Raw genomic sequence first — 15282 nt, 5'->3', positions numbered from 1 at the left:
GATGTCAGGCAAGATTGTTTACTCAGTTGGGGACACCTGGTAGTTTGGCGTATTGCATTTGGATCTTGTATTAAATTCTAGTATTAAATAACTTACATGTAATTATTATTATAGTACAATACTAAATTAATTTAAATTAATTTTGACAGAAAAATAATATAAAATCATAGTTTTCAACTCCTGCCATGTTGTATATACTTATAGCATGTAATTTTGTCTAGCCTCACAGCACTCTGATGATGTCGGTAACGACGGTTGCTGGTCGAATAAAATTTACTTGGTAAAAATTACATACTCCACCAAGAAATGTCAGTACAAAACTTAAATCTAATAAAATATACTTATGATTGTATTTGTACCTACTTACTTTATTTTAAGTATTTTTTATATTTCGAAAAACTTTCTAACAGCGATTTCTGTAAAAAAAAATAAAAACCGAGAATACCGGATACTACTGCCATCTGCACAAAAATTAGTTTAACAGTTAAGTTGTTTTGCTCATTTAATCTATAGATGGCAGTAATAATTATATTAGATTTATGTTTCCTTATTTCTCCGTTCCGGCGGTATGACGAGGTGGCCGAGTGGTTAAGGCGTTGGACTGCTAATCCAATGTGCTCTGCACGCGTGGGTTCGAATCCCATCCTCGTCGTATAGTTTTGTTACCGAATATAATTTTCTTATCTAATGATACCTTTTTATCATTGATAACATTTTCGGCTAACTGGTATCTCTATTTCACCTAGCATTTGAGCGAGGAAGAGACGAACTTAATTATCATTATTGCTTTTGTTATCTTATCTGGAAACTTGTAGGTGCGTTTTTAGCTGTTACTCATGTACATTTTTAGTCTCAATTTTTTAGAGAAAACACTTGCTTCTCCTGTTGTGAACCAAAAATCAGTGTATAGTAATGTTTTTGTGTTTAAAGAAGAAGAAGAATACATCCATTTAATAAAAGGGTTCATATAAAATAAGCATAAGGTAAAAAATTTACATATAAAGCTTTTTTTATTTCCAAAATGGTTGCTACACAGTTGGCAGTAATTTTTTTGTATAATAAATGTTATTTTTCAATATTTCAAATATATTTTAGACTTGATAAAATTTCAGTGATCCCGGGTTAGGTGCTGCAAATTTTAATTTTTTGTCAATATCTCAAATATATGTATTTTGTAGTCTGTGTTAAATCAGAAAATATTAAGCATAACCGCCCCTGATCTTAAGAAACTCAAATTTTTAATCTTAACGTATTGTTATTAAAAGACTTTATTTATAAAATAAAGTCCGTATTCCATATTTAACTAAATCGCAAAGTTGCAGATAAAATTAATAATTTTGTTATTTCTTAGTATGTTCACATATTTTATAAATATTTCCTATGTTGGTTGGACTGGCAGCTGATTTTTCCTAAAAGCACATTTTCGGCTTTCTTCCACTACGACAGCTATCATTACAACCAAATATGTTATAAGCAACCTACCTACAAAGATATTTTTTGCCATAGCATCACATTTTCGGTCGGTATCTTATCTTAGGATTGAGCAATGTTTTCTAAATTCTAGTACACCACATTAGGAAACATATTACACACAATTGAGTGTAGGTCCATAGAACAATATAGCTTTGGGATAGGAACTAGAGCAGTGGTTCTTAACCTGGGTTCGATCAAACCCCAGGGGTTCGGTGAGTCAGCCTCCCGGGTTTGGTGGAGGTCAAACACACACCCGACTTATTGTACAATATCATGAAAAATAAGACATATTAATTTAGCCAATAGATCTAGTATATTATTTAAAAGGTATACATATATAAATCTAGCAATAAAAATTTCCAATTAAGGGTTCGGTGAACGAGCATATGAAACTGGTGAGGTTCGGTACCTCCAACACGGTTAAAAACCGGTAAACTAGAGTGCTGTACCAAAGGATAATGAATTGGTCTTACAAATAAACCCTAGATTATGGGAATTTGTATAGTTTACAACAGACAACCAGTCTATGGGCAGCACCGAGGCAAGGCATGTAAAGAATGTAGTGATAAATATCATGTTTCTTAGTTTTTTACTGATATTTTATGTTCATATGTTATAAAAAGTTCTCAAAAGGCATGCTGGCTCATTTTTAAATGTTTTTAGTAAATGCTTTTGGTAAAATGTGATTTTTCTCGACTACCGTACTGGACGTCCCGGGTTCGATTGCCCAGGGGGAGTTAAATAAATATAAGTGATTTTTTCTCTCTAATATTTATTCAAAATTACCTGAAGCAGAGGGCCGATCACATTTCCTTTATGTGGTCATGATCAAGATAACACTGCGTTTATATGATACAGTGCCCTATGAACCATTGGGTGCAGATGAAGGTGTGAAGAAGAAGAAGAGATGTGACTGAGATGTGACTGACTCTTTCAGTTACTCGACTGGGATGCATTTGTTAATTTTTCTTGCTGTATATTTCATTTAGCTTATGTTTTTAATGTCAAATTTTAAATATATTATCAGCTAGAAATGCGCAACATGCAATCAAATTTGTACAGTGATTGGAGTGATTAGCTTTGAGTGATCAAATCCAAAAATCAACTTTAGTAATGACTTCATTTGGAGAAATAGTTTTTTATTCAGGTTTTTTAATTTGATCAACCTATGTCTAGTTAGGATTCAGATAATGTAATTGGAAATCCTCAGGATGAAGGACAAAGGTACACGGGCTTGCATACCTGTACTCATATAAGCTTAAAGTACTTATATTTCCAAAAATTTTATAAATCTAAGCAGTTTTAGATTTTTTAGTCAATTTTGAATCCTGTCCATAATACAAAACACTTTTTTGTGTTTTTTAAAATTAAAGAGAAATATTTGTGTTTTTATTATTTACACAAATATTTCAATTTCACACTACTGTATTTCTGTGAGCCTAAGCGGCTCATTATTAGAAATAAGCATCAAATTGTGGTATAGTGGGTTCAAACCGAGAAACTCTGACTTCTCAGTCTGCAACACTAACCACGGGATCACAACCCCACTGTTTTCGAAAACATTTATTGTTTACCGTAACATTTTTACACATGTCATTTTGCAGTAACATTTTTACACATGTCGCTCACTCTTTTCAACAACGTCATAAATAAAAAAAAATGATTTTTCAGGAGATCGTTTTTTAAGTTTAAAAATACAATAAAATGTATTAAAAATAAATATCAAGCCACTTATTGAACTTTTTACTGTGCAACATATCTTTTTAGGTAAAACCTGAATGTTTTTTCTCCATTTGTAAAATATTTAGTATATTTAAAAAAATAATTAAACAATGCCTTTTCTTCAAAATGCAAAAACAACACTTTCTGCCCTGTAGCAGGTAAATATTAAGTTGAAAATATGCCGCTTTTGCTGGGATATAGTACATTTTTCGGGCAATCCGAAAACATGCACCACTGAAAATTGACGATTTTTGATATGTGACATTGTTGAAAGGAGTGAGCTATTTGTATTGAAATAAACAAATTTCACCATAAGATGTTTTTTTTTATAAATATTCCATGAAGAGATACAATATAATGATCATAATGTGCTTATAAAACTCTCTGAAAAACATATTTCACGTATGACGATAAAATCTTTATTTTTTACTTTTAGTTCCTCATATCATACACCTGTTAAACATACATAAACCGAAGATACGGCATTTCTTATTGATGCGTAATATATTGATTTCGTTGAAGTTTGTTATACAAATAATAATCATATCACAATGGATATGGATGGCGGGTTGTATTAAAAAATGCGGCCACTCCCTACTTACAGAATAGTGAGTCAAGCAGGGGAACCTTATCATTCGTTGTTTATCTGTTTTTATCCACACCAAATAGATAAAATCGATCATTAGCAGTTTTACTTTGAATTCTGATAGTGAAAAAGCAAAATTCGGTGTGTGAATTCATTCTTCTTTTATTCAGAATTAACACAGTCATTTATTAGTTCAAATAAAGTGAACACCTTATGTTTTAAACATCTTGTACAGGTAAACATTGTTTTCTAGGTTTGTAGAATTGTGATAAAAACTACACATGTATGTTATAAGTGATTTATCTGCAAGATTCTTAAGTTTGTGAAGTAATAAAATATTTGGAAGAGATGAGGAGAATAATAGTGAAAAGTTTAACACTTAACCTTTAGTATTCGCAGGATCACGTTTGATTTCTAAAACTGTAAAAAAGTTTCTATTTTACTATATTTTATTTCTGATTTTGGATATCTCTGGAATTTGCAATATATATCGCTTAGTATGACGCGTGGGGTGAGATAGTTTAATGCGCCACAAGTTTGAATGTTTGAATTTGACAATTTTGGCAGGAGCAAATGGTTATGATGACAAATTTTACTGATTGCCTTGCTTCCATGTTACTAATAATCAAGATAAGACAACATTCTTTAATATATTTTGATAATAATGTTGTTCAGTTGGTAGATGTTTTTAGTATCATTTATAGTAAAATGTGATTGTAAAAAGTTACAACATATTTACGAGGTAGTATTTCTTAATTATCAAATCGAAAATTGTACTAACAAACAGTTTTTAAATATTTTAAGCATTTTTCATATAAAAATAATTATTTATTGTGTTTAATTTATTTCAGAAACATTTCCAAAATGTTTTCGAGCAAGATATTACTATTGTTTGTTCTGTCAACGATTGCATTTTCACAAGGACAAGAAAATGCACAAACGGGTATTCCTGACTCGCTCATCGAGTGTTACCAAGATCCTATACTGACACAAAGAGATTATAGACTACCTATGACCATGAACATGTTAATTGATATAATTAAGAAAGCCGAGAACAATAAAGAAGGAAAGAATATGGACATGAAAAACATAGTTGTGAGTCTAGTTCACAGGTAAGAGACAATTTTCACAATGAATTTTATTTGTATTTAATATAACATCTTGAATGTGTTCTCTTGGGTCCCGATCTGTTACGTAGGACAGATTTCCTTCTTTAGTGTAATTTATTTACAAAATGATACTGCGGAAATTCCGAACAGTGTTTAAAATTGTCTTTGGGTGCTAAAATATCCCATGGTTTATTTCTAGTAGTGGTTTATATATTTATTTTTAAGAATAAATCACAAATTTCTGTTTTTAGAGAATAGTATGCAGGTAGGATAGAAAGAATATAAGTGGTAAATGTTAAAAATACATTACAAATACCCAGACCAATCGAAAAGAAATATTTGTTGAATTCATTTTGCGATTAGCGTGACTCGAACCCACAACGCCAGTTTCGCAGTAGAACTAATAAACAATGCCATAGCGCCTATCCGATAATGTTCTGCCAAGTGGCGGACGATTTAGTTGAAGATTGTCAAAAATTTGGTTTGTGATCATATTAGCTGCATAACTGACATGTTGCATGGAAGAGATAATAATAAAAAATAAAATAAAATCTGTTAAAACTCTAAGTAATCTTCAATCAATCCAAAATGTTATCTAAAATTTTTCATTGTTATTTTATATTTATATGTCAATAATAATAAACCTGTATTTATAAAAAAACTATTAAAATAGTTTGAAAGTTAAGATGTCATGTTTTTTTTTTTATTGAATATGTACAATTGTTTTTTTTGTTGCTTTTATTGATAGATTCCGGCTGGATGGAATAGTTCGAGCGAGTAATATTCCTGCTTCCTCTAGTTTTATACCGTACAGTCCCTTGGGATACCAATTCTATAAACATAAAATCCTTCTCGTCAACCTCGTTCCTGGAAATGCTTATCAGTTCCCGAATGCCTCTTTGACTTCGGTTGAAATGGTAAGACTCTAAATGAAACTTATCAATAAACTAACTAATCTAAAATTTTAATGTTTAATATTACTAATTGGTTTATTTAGTGTTCCCTCCACCACATGATGTCAAGTACGATAGAAAAGGAAATTCGCGGAGATGAAGGAAGTGTTTGTAATAAACTTTCTCAGTATCGAACTGAGAGACTGCCGAGAGAAATACGCAGAAATTCTGATGTGGAGGTGTTGGACCCAAATCTTGTGTAAGCCCAATATCTTTTTCAACCCTAGATAACTAAACATTTGACGACGCCCCTCTCCGAGAAAGTCAAGTGCACTTACTTCCCCGCGCCCCACACCCGCCATGCTTTGTTTACCTTCCTGATTGGTGCGAATAGTGCATCGGGTGATGCGATTGCAATTACACAATAATTAGGAAGTGACCTGCGGCTATATCGTCGTCCGGTTGACGAAAGTTTAGTTACTACGTTAGTTTTTCGTAAAGGTATGTATTATTATGACATCATGATAAAAAATATTCTGGGTGAGTCTTCAAACCCTAAAACCCCTGTTCATTCTGTGACTAATGTGCGCAAAATCTGTTATTTACGTCCATCAAAGGCTCGTAGGATGACAAAACATTGATGCATGAAATGCCAAAATGCCATTTGTGGATCGCACAATATTGAGATATGTAGTAGCTGTGCGTACTAGTGATTTATTGTTAAATGTCTCTTACATTCATTCCTAATCAAGCCAACTTAAGCGTCATATAACCAGTTCCTATTTTTAATACATACTTTTGATCATTTTCAAAGTTTAGTTAGTATGTATCTAAAAATATAGTTTAGTTATCTAGGATTAAGCATCATTTAATTATAAAACATAAATTGATCTCGACAAGTCAGGTATCCAAATGACCAGGTTTTTTTTTCAGAGAGAAAATGAACACAAAAGGTCACATAAGAATGTCACTGGGAGACACGGAAGATACATTAAATGTGGACATACTTCCTGGAGTATATTCGTATGGTTCAGACACTCCCTCTAGTCAGTGCCCAGTGGAGACTGGTGTAGTACAAACCCAGTGGGGAGCTGTCGCTGTTGGACCCCTTCTGGCAGGAATAGCTGCTGGCCTGGAACCCCAGAAAGTGACGATCCGCGATCTCGTCAAAGGAGACATGTCAAATATAACAAGCATTACTATTGACAATAAGTTTGCTGCTACCCTTGCTGGTATGTTTGATTTTTTTTACAATTCTCCTTTGACCTGTAAATAGTTGTGTAGTTGAATAACCCACAAACACATTTGTTCTCACATATGAGTATACAGATATGTAATTCATTTGGAATTATGTCCAGTATAGCTTAATTCCTTGATGCTTCTATATGAAGTTTTGGCATTGGCATTTAAGCTACACACAGATTTTTTTACAAATACTGTATTTTCATCTTCTTCAAACCCTTATCAGCACTCCAATGGTGCACAGGGCACTGTATCATATAAACGCAGGGTTATCCTGCTTTAGGTACCAGCCCAGGGTATATTGCATAAATATTAGAGTGAAAAAAATCACATACATTTATTTCACCTCCCCCCCCCAGAGAATTGAACCTGGGACCTCCAGAAGGGTAGTCAAGCGTGCACTGCAGACAAATACTGCATATGGGGGTCTAAATTCATATACACATATTTTAAATGTAATACATTTAAAAAATGCACATTTGCTGCCGTCAAAAGATTAAATTATTCCATTAACGCCCACTAATAGTCAACTACTGCTGTGACATTTGCTTTTCTCTTGACCACCACTGTTCTCTGTCCACGAGCTAGAGTTGTCCCTCAAATCTAATAATCTAACCACTTTAAGAGTTCTAAGAACTCTATGCACTGTTTAACCAAATAATATAATATAATTTCTACAAAACATTTAGTGATGTTTGGAATGAAATAATTTTAGGGGACTTGGCTGAACTTGCACTACGACAAGGTCCGGTAAAGCAATCATCCTTCAGTGTCGGTGCAGATGGTGGCTGGAATAGTACTCAAGCACCAAAGTGGTTCTTCCTTAACCAAGCTTCAGATCACGAGATGACAGACGCAGAAATAAGGGGAGGTATTGATGGTCTCATATTGGCCACCAATATCCAATCGTTTATGAGCAAAGCACCATCCATGAAGTTATCCCAGCTACTTGACAGTTATTATTCGCAGGTACCTATATTCATCTTTTTATTTATTATTTGTAACTATATTTCTGTAAAAAAAGACATGAAAACTTTCCTACTTTTTTTTTTTTAATTAAAAATAAAAAATACAAAATTGTAAAGTCTTGAAATATGTATGCTATCAGGTTATTGAAATAAAGTTCAATTTAAGTATTACAATGAAGAAAAATTTACTTAATCATCTACAATTTAATGATTTGAAAATGAAAACAGCAGAAAAATAAAACTATATAAATATTATTTACTCAAAACAGCATATTTTATTTATCGAATAACAAATAACAAAAAAAAACACAAAAGTAATCAACCAACTTACATACATTTTCGCTCATTTTAAAGTATCTAGATCAGTGGTTCATAACCTGGGTTCGATCAAACCCAAGGGGTTTGGTGAGTCAGTCTCCCGGGTTTGGCGGAGGTCAAAATACACACCTGACTTGTACGATATTATGAGAAATAATATGACGTATGATATATGCATTTATCCTATACATCAAGTATATTATTTGAAAGGACAATATCAATCTAGCAATAATTTTTTCCAATTAAGGGTTCGATTTACGGGCATATGAAACTGGTGGGATTCGGTACCTCCAGCACGGTTGAGAACCACTGATCTAGATTATAATGCTAAAAGATGAGTTGAACCATTGGGGCTATTCTCATTTTTCTTTCCTGTACTACTTATCATTCCTCCTCAAGTACCTTTCCATATGGCAGTAATGTCATTTACTTTGAGATCCTTCACTTACTTCATCTGCATCCCAAAAAACGTACTCCACTCCTGAATTTCTTGAATCTGGAGTACAGTCTTGATCACCCTGCCATTATTTAATTGCGATTCAGTAAACACTTCATTTATTGGATGCAGTATTTTATGCATCAACTGAATGGGAAAGGAGTTAAAGATGATTATTAAGTTGCACATGGAAGTAATTTAATTACTTCCATGTGCGAAAACAGCTAATAAGAAGTGAAAATATTATTGATAAATTCACATTATTTTGGATCTGTGCAAATAAACGTGGCTGGCCTAATAATAAATTAAATATTTCATTTGATGTATGTTTGAAAAACATAGTACATATTTCATTTAGAATTGATATTATATTGTGTAAATGGAATATTAGAAAAACAACATTTTTGGTTCTTGTAATATAGAGTTGGTCATGTTTTGAAATACACTGACTTATATACACCATCATGTTATCATATAAACCTTTTATTATCTATTTATTATCAATGACGTTTTATTCCTGCGAAAAATTGTTAGAATAAAGATAAAGAAATTAATTCTCTTTTATATTCACGAAAAATGATAATGTGCACTCCAAACATAATTGTCTAATTCAATCACAACATATTCTTTTGAAATTGTTTCCAGCGTGGTGTGTTCACAAACAATGTCCGAGCGTGTAATCGTAAAACCCTTATGACAGAAGTAGCTCCGAGAGAAACACTTCGAAACCAAGTTCTTGGTTTCTCATATGCCTTGGACAAAATAATGCTTTCCAAAGTAACTATCCGAAACAGTGGTTTTAATGAATATTCAACAGCAGCAACAGATAGTCTTCTTTCATACATACGTAAGCATGTGTTTATTATTTTTTTTTTATATTATTTAAACTCAAATGTATTCTTTATTCTCATTTTCTCTCTTAAAGTACCTCCACTTCCTATTCCATAGAGAGCATTCTTCATCGTAAACTGCATCACTTATAATATTTGCTTAAGCATTTTATTCCTTTATCCGGTAATCTGGTATGCAGGATTATGATTAATTATTGATTTAAAACCCCGTTGATCAGATGTAATATCCTAAGGACTATTGAGGTGGAGACTGGGTCAAAGAAATCAAATAATAATCATTAAATAAAAGAAAATGTGATTAACCTACCTGAACGTAAAATGGGTATTTAAAAATCCCTTAAAACATGCCACTGACTGCACGTTGTTTGTCTCAAGTTATGTTTTATTAATACATATAATATTTTTATGAGCACAGTTCCGTCATTCAAATATCCCCATTTGGAGCATGCGTAATTTTTAAATACTTCAGGTGAGTTAAAAGAAATCCATTGGTAACAAGAGATTCTTCTTCTTCTTCCTTCTGAAAGATCCGGGAATCTGTTCCGTTATCTTTCTCTTGTGATGTAGACTGCCAGCGAGTCACACCATCGCTTTAGAGGTCTTTCAGGTGGTAAAGAGCAATTCAAGCATTCTATTGACATGACATGGTCATTCCAGAATCGTCTTCACTGTCTTCCCCATCTGACTATTCCTCCGTACTACCTTTTTTTTAAATGTTCCTTATTTGGTCTCTAACGTGTTTCCAGTTATTCACCTCAGTGTCCTCTTTTGTGAAGTTCTTAAAAGAGTTTTTAGATAGGCGCTGTGGCGTAGTTGGGTAGACGCTCGACTGCGAAACTGGCATCGCATGTTCGATGTCCGCCAATTGCAAAATTAATTCAAGATATATTTATTGTCTATTGGTCTGGGTGTTTGTGATATATTTTTCACATTTACTTTCCCTATCCTCACATCCTATCAGCAGAGAAGCCTCTAAAATAGAAGTCTTGCAGGTTATTCCTATTTAAAAAAAGGATTTGGTTCTCGCTGTGCCTGCTCTGGTCTCTATCCAGTGGTGGGATTCAGAACTAAAAACTATTTTTTTAAAGGGGGGGGTAGAGGTAGTACCTAAAGGGCGAACCGGTTCTTGAAAATTTTGAATCACCTCACTCTCTTTATCCCATGTGTGCAATCGGTCATACACACGTCATAGAAGAGATTATTGAATATAATATATATGTTGATTCACAAAGAACTTCATAAAAAATAAAAATTTCAGAGCACAATAATGCATTTTTTTACTGTCATTTTATTTTTTCAGCAAGCCACTTGAATGATTTGTCGTGTTCAGCGTCTGCTACTACTGAAATGAATAATAAGATAGAAGCATCAACCGGTATATATTTGGTATTGGATACCACATGGCAGTACACAAACATTTATGCATCAATCACAAATTTACTGGAAAATCTGAACGTCGGCCCTGTAGGATCAAATGTAACCTTACTTTCTGGCAAGGAAGGAAAGGTTATAGTCAATAATACCAACTCACTGGCTACTTTCCAACAGCAATACAATGAATCGGTCCACCAATCAAGTAAGTAACTTTCAGAAACCCAAAGTGTGTTTTCTATAAAATAAATAAATAAAAGCTTTTAATGTATTGTTGAATTTTCAGTGCCCATAGGATTAGATATACCTAAAGTGTTGGCATCCATCAAGGAGCTTGGCAAAGCTGAACTAAATAATCAAACCGTTACAAATGAAGCCGGAGGTAGATCTTCAATAGTTCTTATTGTAACTGGATCAAATACAGTAAGCGACGGCGATATAAATTATTCCATAGAACAACTGCAATTCATACAACAGGAGCTCCCAGGTAAAAATAAAATTAACTCATTTTCACCTACAGTATTATAAGCTAGATTTTTCTGGATCAATGCATAAATTAATACCTGAAACATTACTATCTTTCTTTAAGACCCTAAGAGCCCATCATATCATCTTTTCTTCGGATCCTCTACATCAACTCCTTACATGATCCTACTCTATTAAATCAATTAAGAAACTTCATAAATATACAATGATGAAATTATTTGATCATTCATACTTTACTTTATAGTGATTCATGTTTTTTTTTAAATTATGTACAAGGACTATCGGCCCACTATTTTCAATCAGTTGAGTAGTACCACCAAGCCGTTTTAGGTTGGATGGAAATTATGACTTCTTAGCCATAAGCCTACCAATGTGTATTTATTCTGTACAAAAGTTTAAATGAATAAATATTTCATATTATTTTTTGACATCTCATCAAAGATGAAGAAGAATATGGAAGTCTGAGCATTTACGGGGCTGACGACCGTCATAGGCTGGTTTAAGTGATTACTTTACACACGTGTAACATTCACCAATTCTACCTATTATTGACAACCACACTCCTCAAATTCTTGGAAGTTCTATATATATGAACCAGATTTAGTGAACAAGTATTTGGAAACACTCAAAATGTTGTGAATAAATATTAAACCAGAAAAAATAAATAAAATATCATTGTGGTTTCACGGTGGTTCGATCTCAATATCTATTTAAAATATTGTACCAAATGATGCATATTGCTGATCAAGTTTTCCTTTTTTAAGTAATCAAAATAATTTTGTTTTCTTTTTAGATATGTACTTCTTATATCTTGTGTCGGGCTCCAAGGAAAGATTCAATCTTTTAGTAAAGAACCCGGCAAAGGATATTATGACACTGACTGTAACTGGAACAGAAAGTACAGCTGCGCAGATAAATGAAGTTGTTAGGCGAGTTAAAGATGGTGAGCTAATTAAAAACATTTAAAAAATACTGACATTATTTTGTGGCAGAAACTCATCCTGACTTTGAAGACCGTTAAATTAAATTCTCTTTTTTTCACCAAATATTTCATTAGCTAAGATTATTAGATCATTAAATGATCAAGAGTTAATTTTATGAAAATTGTAAAAAAGTTTATATTCTAATTTTTTTCTCTCTTTTTCGTGTGTATATTAATTAGGTTAAAATGGTTAAAAACAATAAAAAATGTATGTAAAAAGAACTCCACCGACAAGACACACAAGGTGGCTTGGTGGGTCTCTGCAATTATCTTTTTAAATATGTTTAAAATTGTTCTTTGAATAAATGTATACAATTTATGTTAATAATAAAAATAAAAATAAATAATTATTATGTTTGAAATATTAATGTCAAAAATAATGTCATTTAAATGTTAAAATTAACGTAAATCATAAAGCGCCCTGGAGGTGATTTCTCACGAAAATGACTATATAAATTGTTAAATAAATCAATAATCGTTTTTATTATTTTAGTTCCTAGACGTCTGACAAATCACCGTTGCGGGGAAAACTGGAAGGCAACTTCTACTGGAAGCAGCACTCACTATGGTTTCGTTACTCCTGGTAATGTGAACTTCTACCGTCTGGCTCCCAACTACTTCTTCCGTCTCGGAGGAAATTCAGCCGTGAAGATTCAAGGCATGGGATATGGATCAGTAACTGTCTGCCATTCAAGAAATGTCGAATTGCCAAGGTAATATTTTAATCTGCCAACATATTTTTGCCATTGTTTAAATACCTAATTTCATCCCATCTGGTAAAAGGGGCAATTTGCAACTGTATCAAAGACCAGAAATATAATGTAGGATATCTTTCACCAATTTGAAAGCAGAAACGCAACAAACTCTTTACCTCACTTTGCGCCTATGTCTATGATTAGAAGGAATGTGTAATTGATTATGCATTTTTATCAATTGTTGCGCGGTGTGATCGATAATCCTGAAATTATCGGGAGCATCGGTCTGTATATTCCCAATAGTTACCTAAGACAGCGACAGCATAGATTGTTTCACATTCCTATATACAGGACCAACTTGCTAATGGTTGTACCTGTGGGAAGAGTTACCGCATGCTGAACAATGTCACGACATGTGTCTGAAGGGGTATTCCAAAGCGGGATTCTTCTACCACTTTGACAAGAGTCTTTTTGCATTTTGCACTTGTAATTAATATTAATAACACCTACTTGTAATTTATATTAATAATATATATGCCTTAAATGTAAGTTTGTCATGCACATATTAATATTTAAAAAATTGAATTGAATTGAATTGAAGTTGAATTTTAAAGTAATTGAATTTCTTTTACTTTAGGGCGAACTCAACAAGTGGAAATGATGGTGTAACATGCGTTCCGGTTACAAGCAATACGGTGGATCTGCCATTAGAAGGCGCATGCTCCAGTTATGACTTTATCAAGGACTGTCCACCGCTTTACATATCTGTTGAGGCTTCCTTACCTGTAGATACTTCACAAAATACGAGATGTTCTGGTAAGTAATATGTAAATATTTAAAGTGGTCTAAAATAGGATATTATAAGTTTTCTATACATATCTGAGCTATATGTATTTGCGAAAATCCCATGAATTCATTAACATTCCGATTCATACTGGTCTACCTGCCTTACTACATTCGATTTAAGAGGTAAGTTTGATAATCAGCATATTCCGGATGGGCGATAGGTGGTAATGTATTACTTTATTGATGGTACCTAAAACATCAATAAAGTAGGTATGTACTATTTTTTAAACTGGGCTAACAATTATTACTTACACTGTTGATGCTGATTTTCTCGAGGTACTGCTATTACTGATAGAGGCTGTGTCATTGAATGTCAATTTTAGTGATCAGTGCTAAAGGAATAAATAAATATATTTTTTAATCAACTTCAACCTTTTAAATGCTCTAAGGTTTGGGGGAAAATAAGAAATTTTACATTAATTAGAAATTTTGTTAATATAGCATGCAGTATCTTTTGAGTATAAAAACAATACACTTTTTTAAGTTTACTAATGAAAACACAACATTTTTTTTTTACTTTTGTGAACTTCAGATGTTCTATCAACAGGTGAAAATACAAACTGTTCAATTTAAACTTAAATCTACACGTTTGGTAGATTGATGGTTAAGGGTAGGATGGGTATTTTTACCTTCTGCCAGAAAAAAAGAAATTATCCAATGTTTTTATTTGAATATTACATACCAATATCTTTGTTAACTATACGTACATAATTATACCCATCTGAAATGTGTTAATCAATATAATGTATACTTTATTTTGTAGAACGAGACTGCCGCTACGCCGACAGCATAAAGTTCACCGTGAATCTTCAAGAATTGGGATGCTTCAGTGGCGCAAGTCAAATAATTGTCAACTTTGGTCTATTATTTATTTCTATAGCTATAATGCTGAAATCACTTTTGTAATAGTATGGTACCAAAGATACAAGTAATACATTATTTAAACATGTAGTTAAACATAAGTTCAACAAACACCATAATTTTGTGTTCATTTTGAAATTGTACAAATAATTTATGACAGTAAATAAATTCACATATAAGTTATCATACAAATAGTATACACATCAATGTATACAAATCATCTGTGTAAAAAGTTTGTATTAATATTTTTTACATGTTCATAATAATATTATAATATAATTACAGTATTTATGTATGTATTAAAATAACCATTTTTAAGTTTTACTTGAAAAATTTCAAATTTTAATAGTACATATTATTTAAAAAATGAATTCACCAAATTAAAACACATCTTTAAGTTGCATTTTATCTTAAGCTCTTATTTTTTATATTGAATAATAATA

The 15282-nt window shown here is 32.4% G+C and overlaps 1 protein-coding gene and 1 non-coding gene across 3 annotated transcripts; both read left to right on the top strand.

Moving 5' to 3' along the window:
* Positions 1 to 570: 570 nt before the first annotated feature.
* Positions 571 to 652, top strand: TRNAS-GCU (transfer RNA serine (anticodon GCU)). Its single transcript has one exon. It is a non-coding gene; the product is annotated as a tRNA-Ser (tRNA).
* A 159-nt stretch (positions 653 to 811) lies between these two features.
* LOC148313931 (uncharacterized) lies at positions 812 to 15214 on the top strand. Of its 2 annotated transcripts, none has more exons than XM_088277024.1 (13): positions 812 to 983; positions 4633 to 4893; positions 5639 to 5807; positions 5888 to 6042; positions 6717 to 7015; positions 7741 to 7994; positions 9393 to 9594; positions 10899 to 11174; positions 11256 to 11456; positions 12249 to 12398; positions 12931 to 13150; positions 13770 to 13948; positions 14742 to 15214. In XM_088277024.1, exons 2-13 carry the CDS (start codon positions 4646 to 4648, stop codon positions 14882 to 14884), a joined length of 2496 nt encoding a protein of 831 aa, XP_088133150.1. In that variant the 5' UTR covers positions 812 to 983; positions 4633 to 4645; the 3' UTR covers positions 14885 to 15214. The 2 variants fall into 2 exon arrangements, with proteins under 2 accessions (XP_088133150.1, XP_088133206.1); XM_088277080.1 differs by lacking the exon at positions 812 to 983 and adding an exon at positions 3879 to 4016.
* The last annotated feature ends 68 nt before the right edge of the window (positions 15215 to 15282 follow it).

This window comes from Brachycentrus maculatus, unplaced genomic scaffold (assembly GCF_059751285.1).
Source record: "Brachycentrus maculatus isolate JH-2025_06_01 unplaced genomic scaffold, ASM5975128v1 h1tg000004l, whole genome shotgun sequence".
NCBI classification, from domain to species: Eukaryota; Metazoa; Arthropoda; class Insecta; order Trichoptera; family Brachycentridae; genus Brachycentrus; species Brachycentrus maculatus.
Note: the sequence above shows the minus strand (reverse complement) of the source record. Positions and strands in the feature narration are given on the sequence as shown.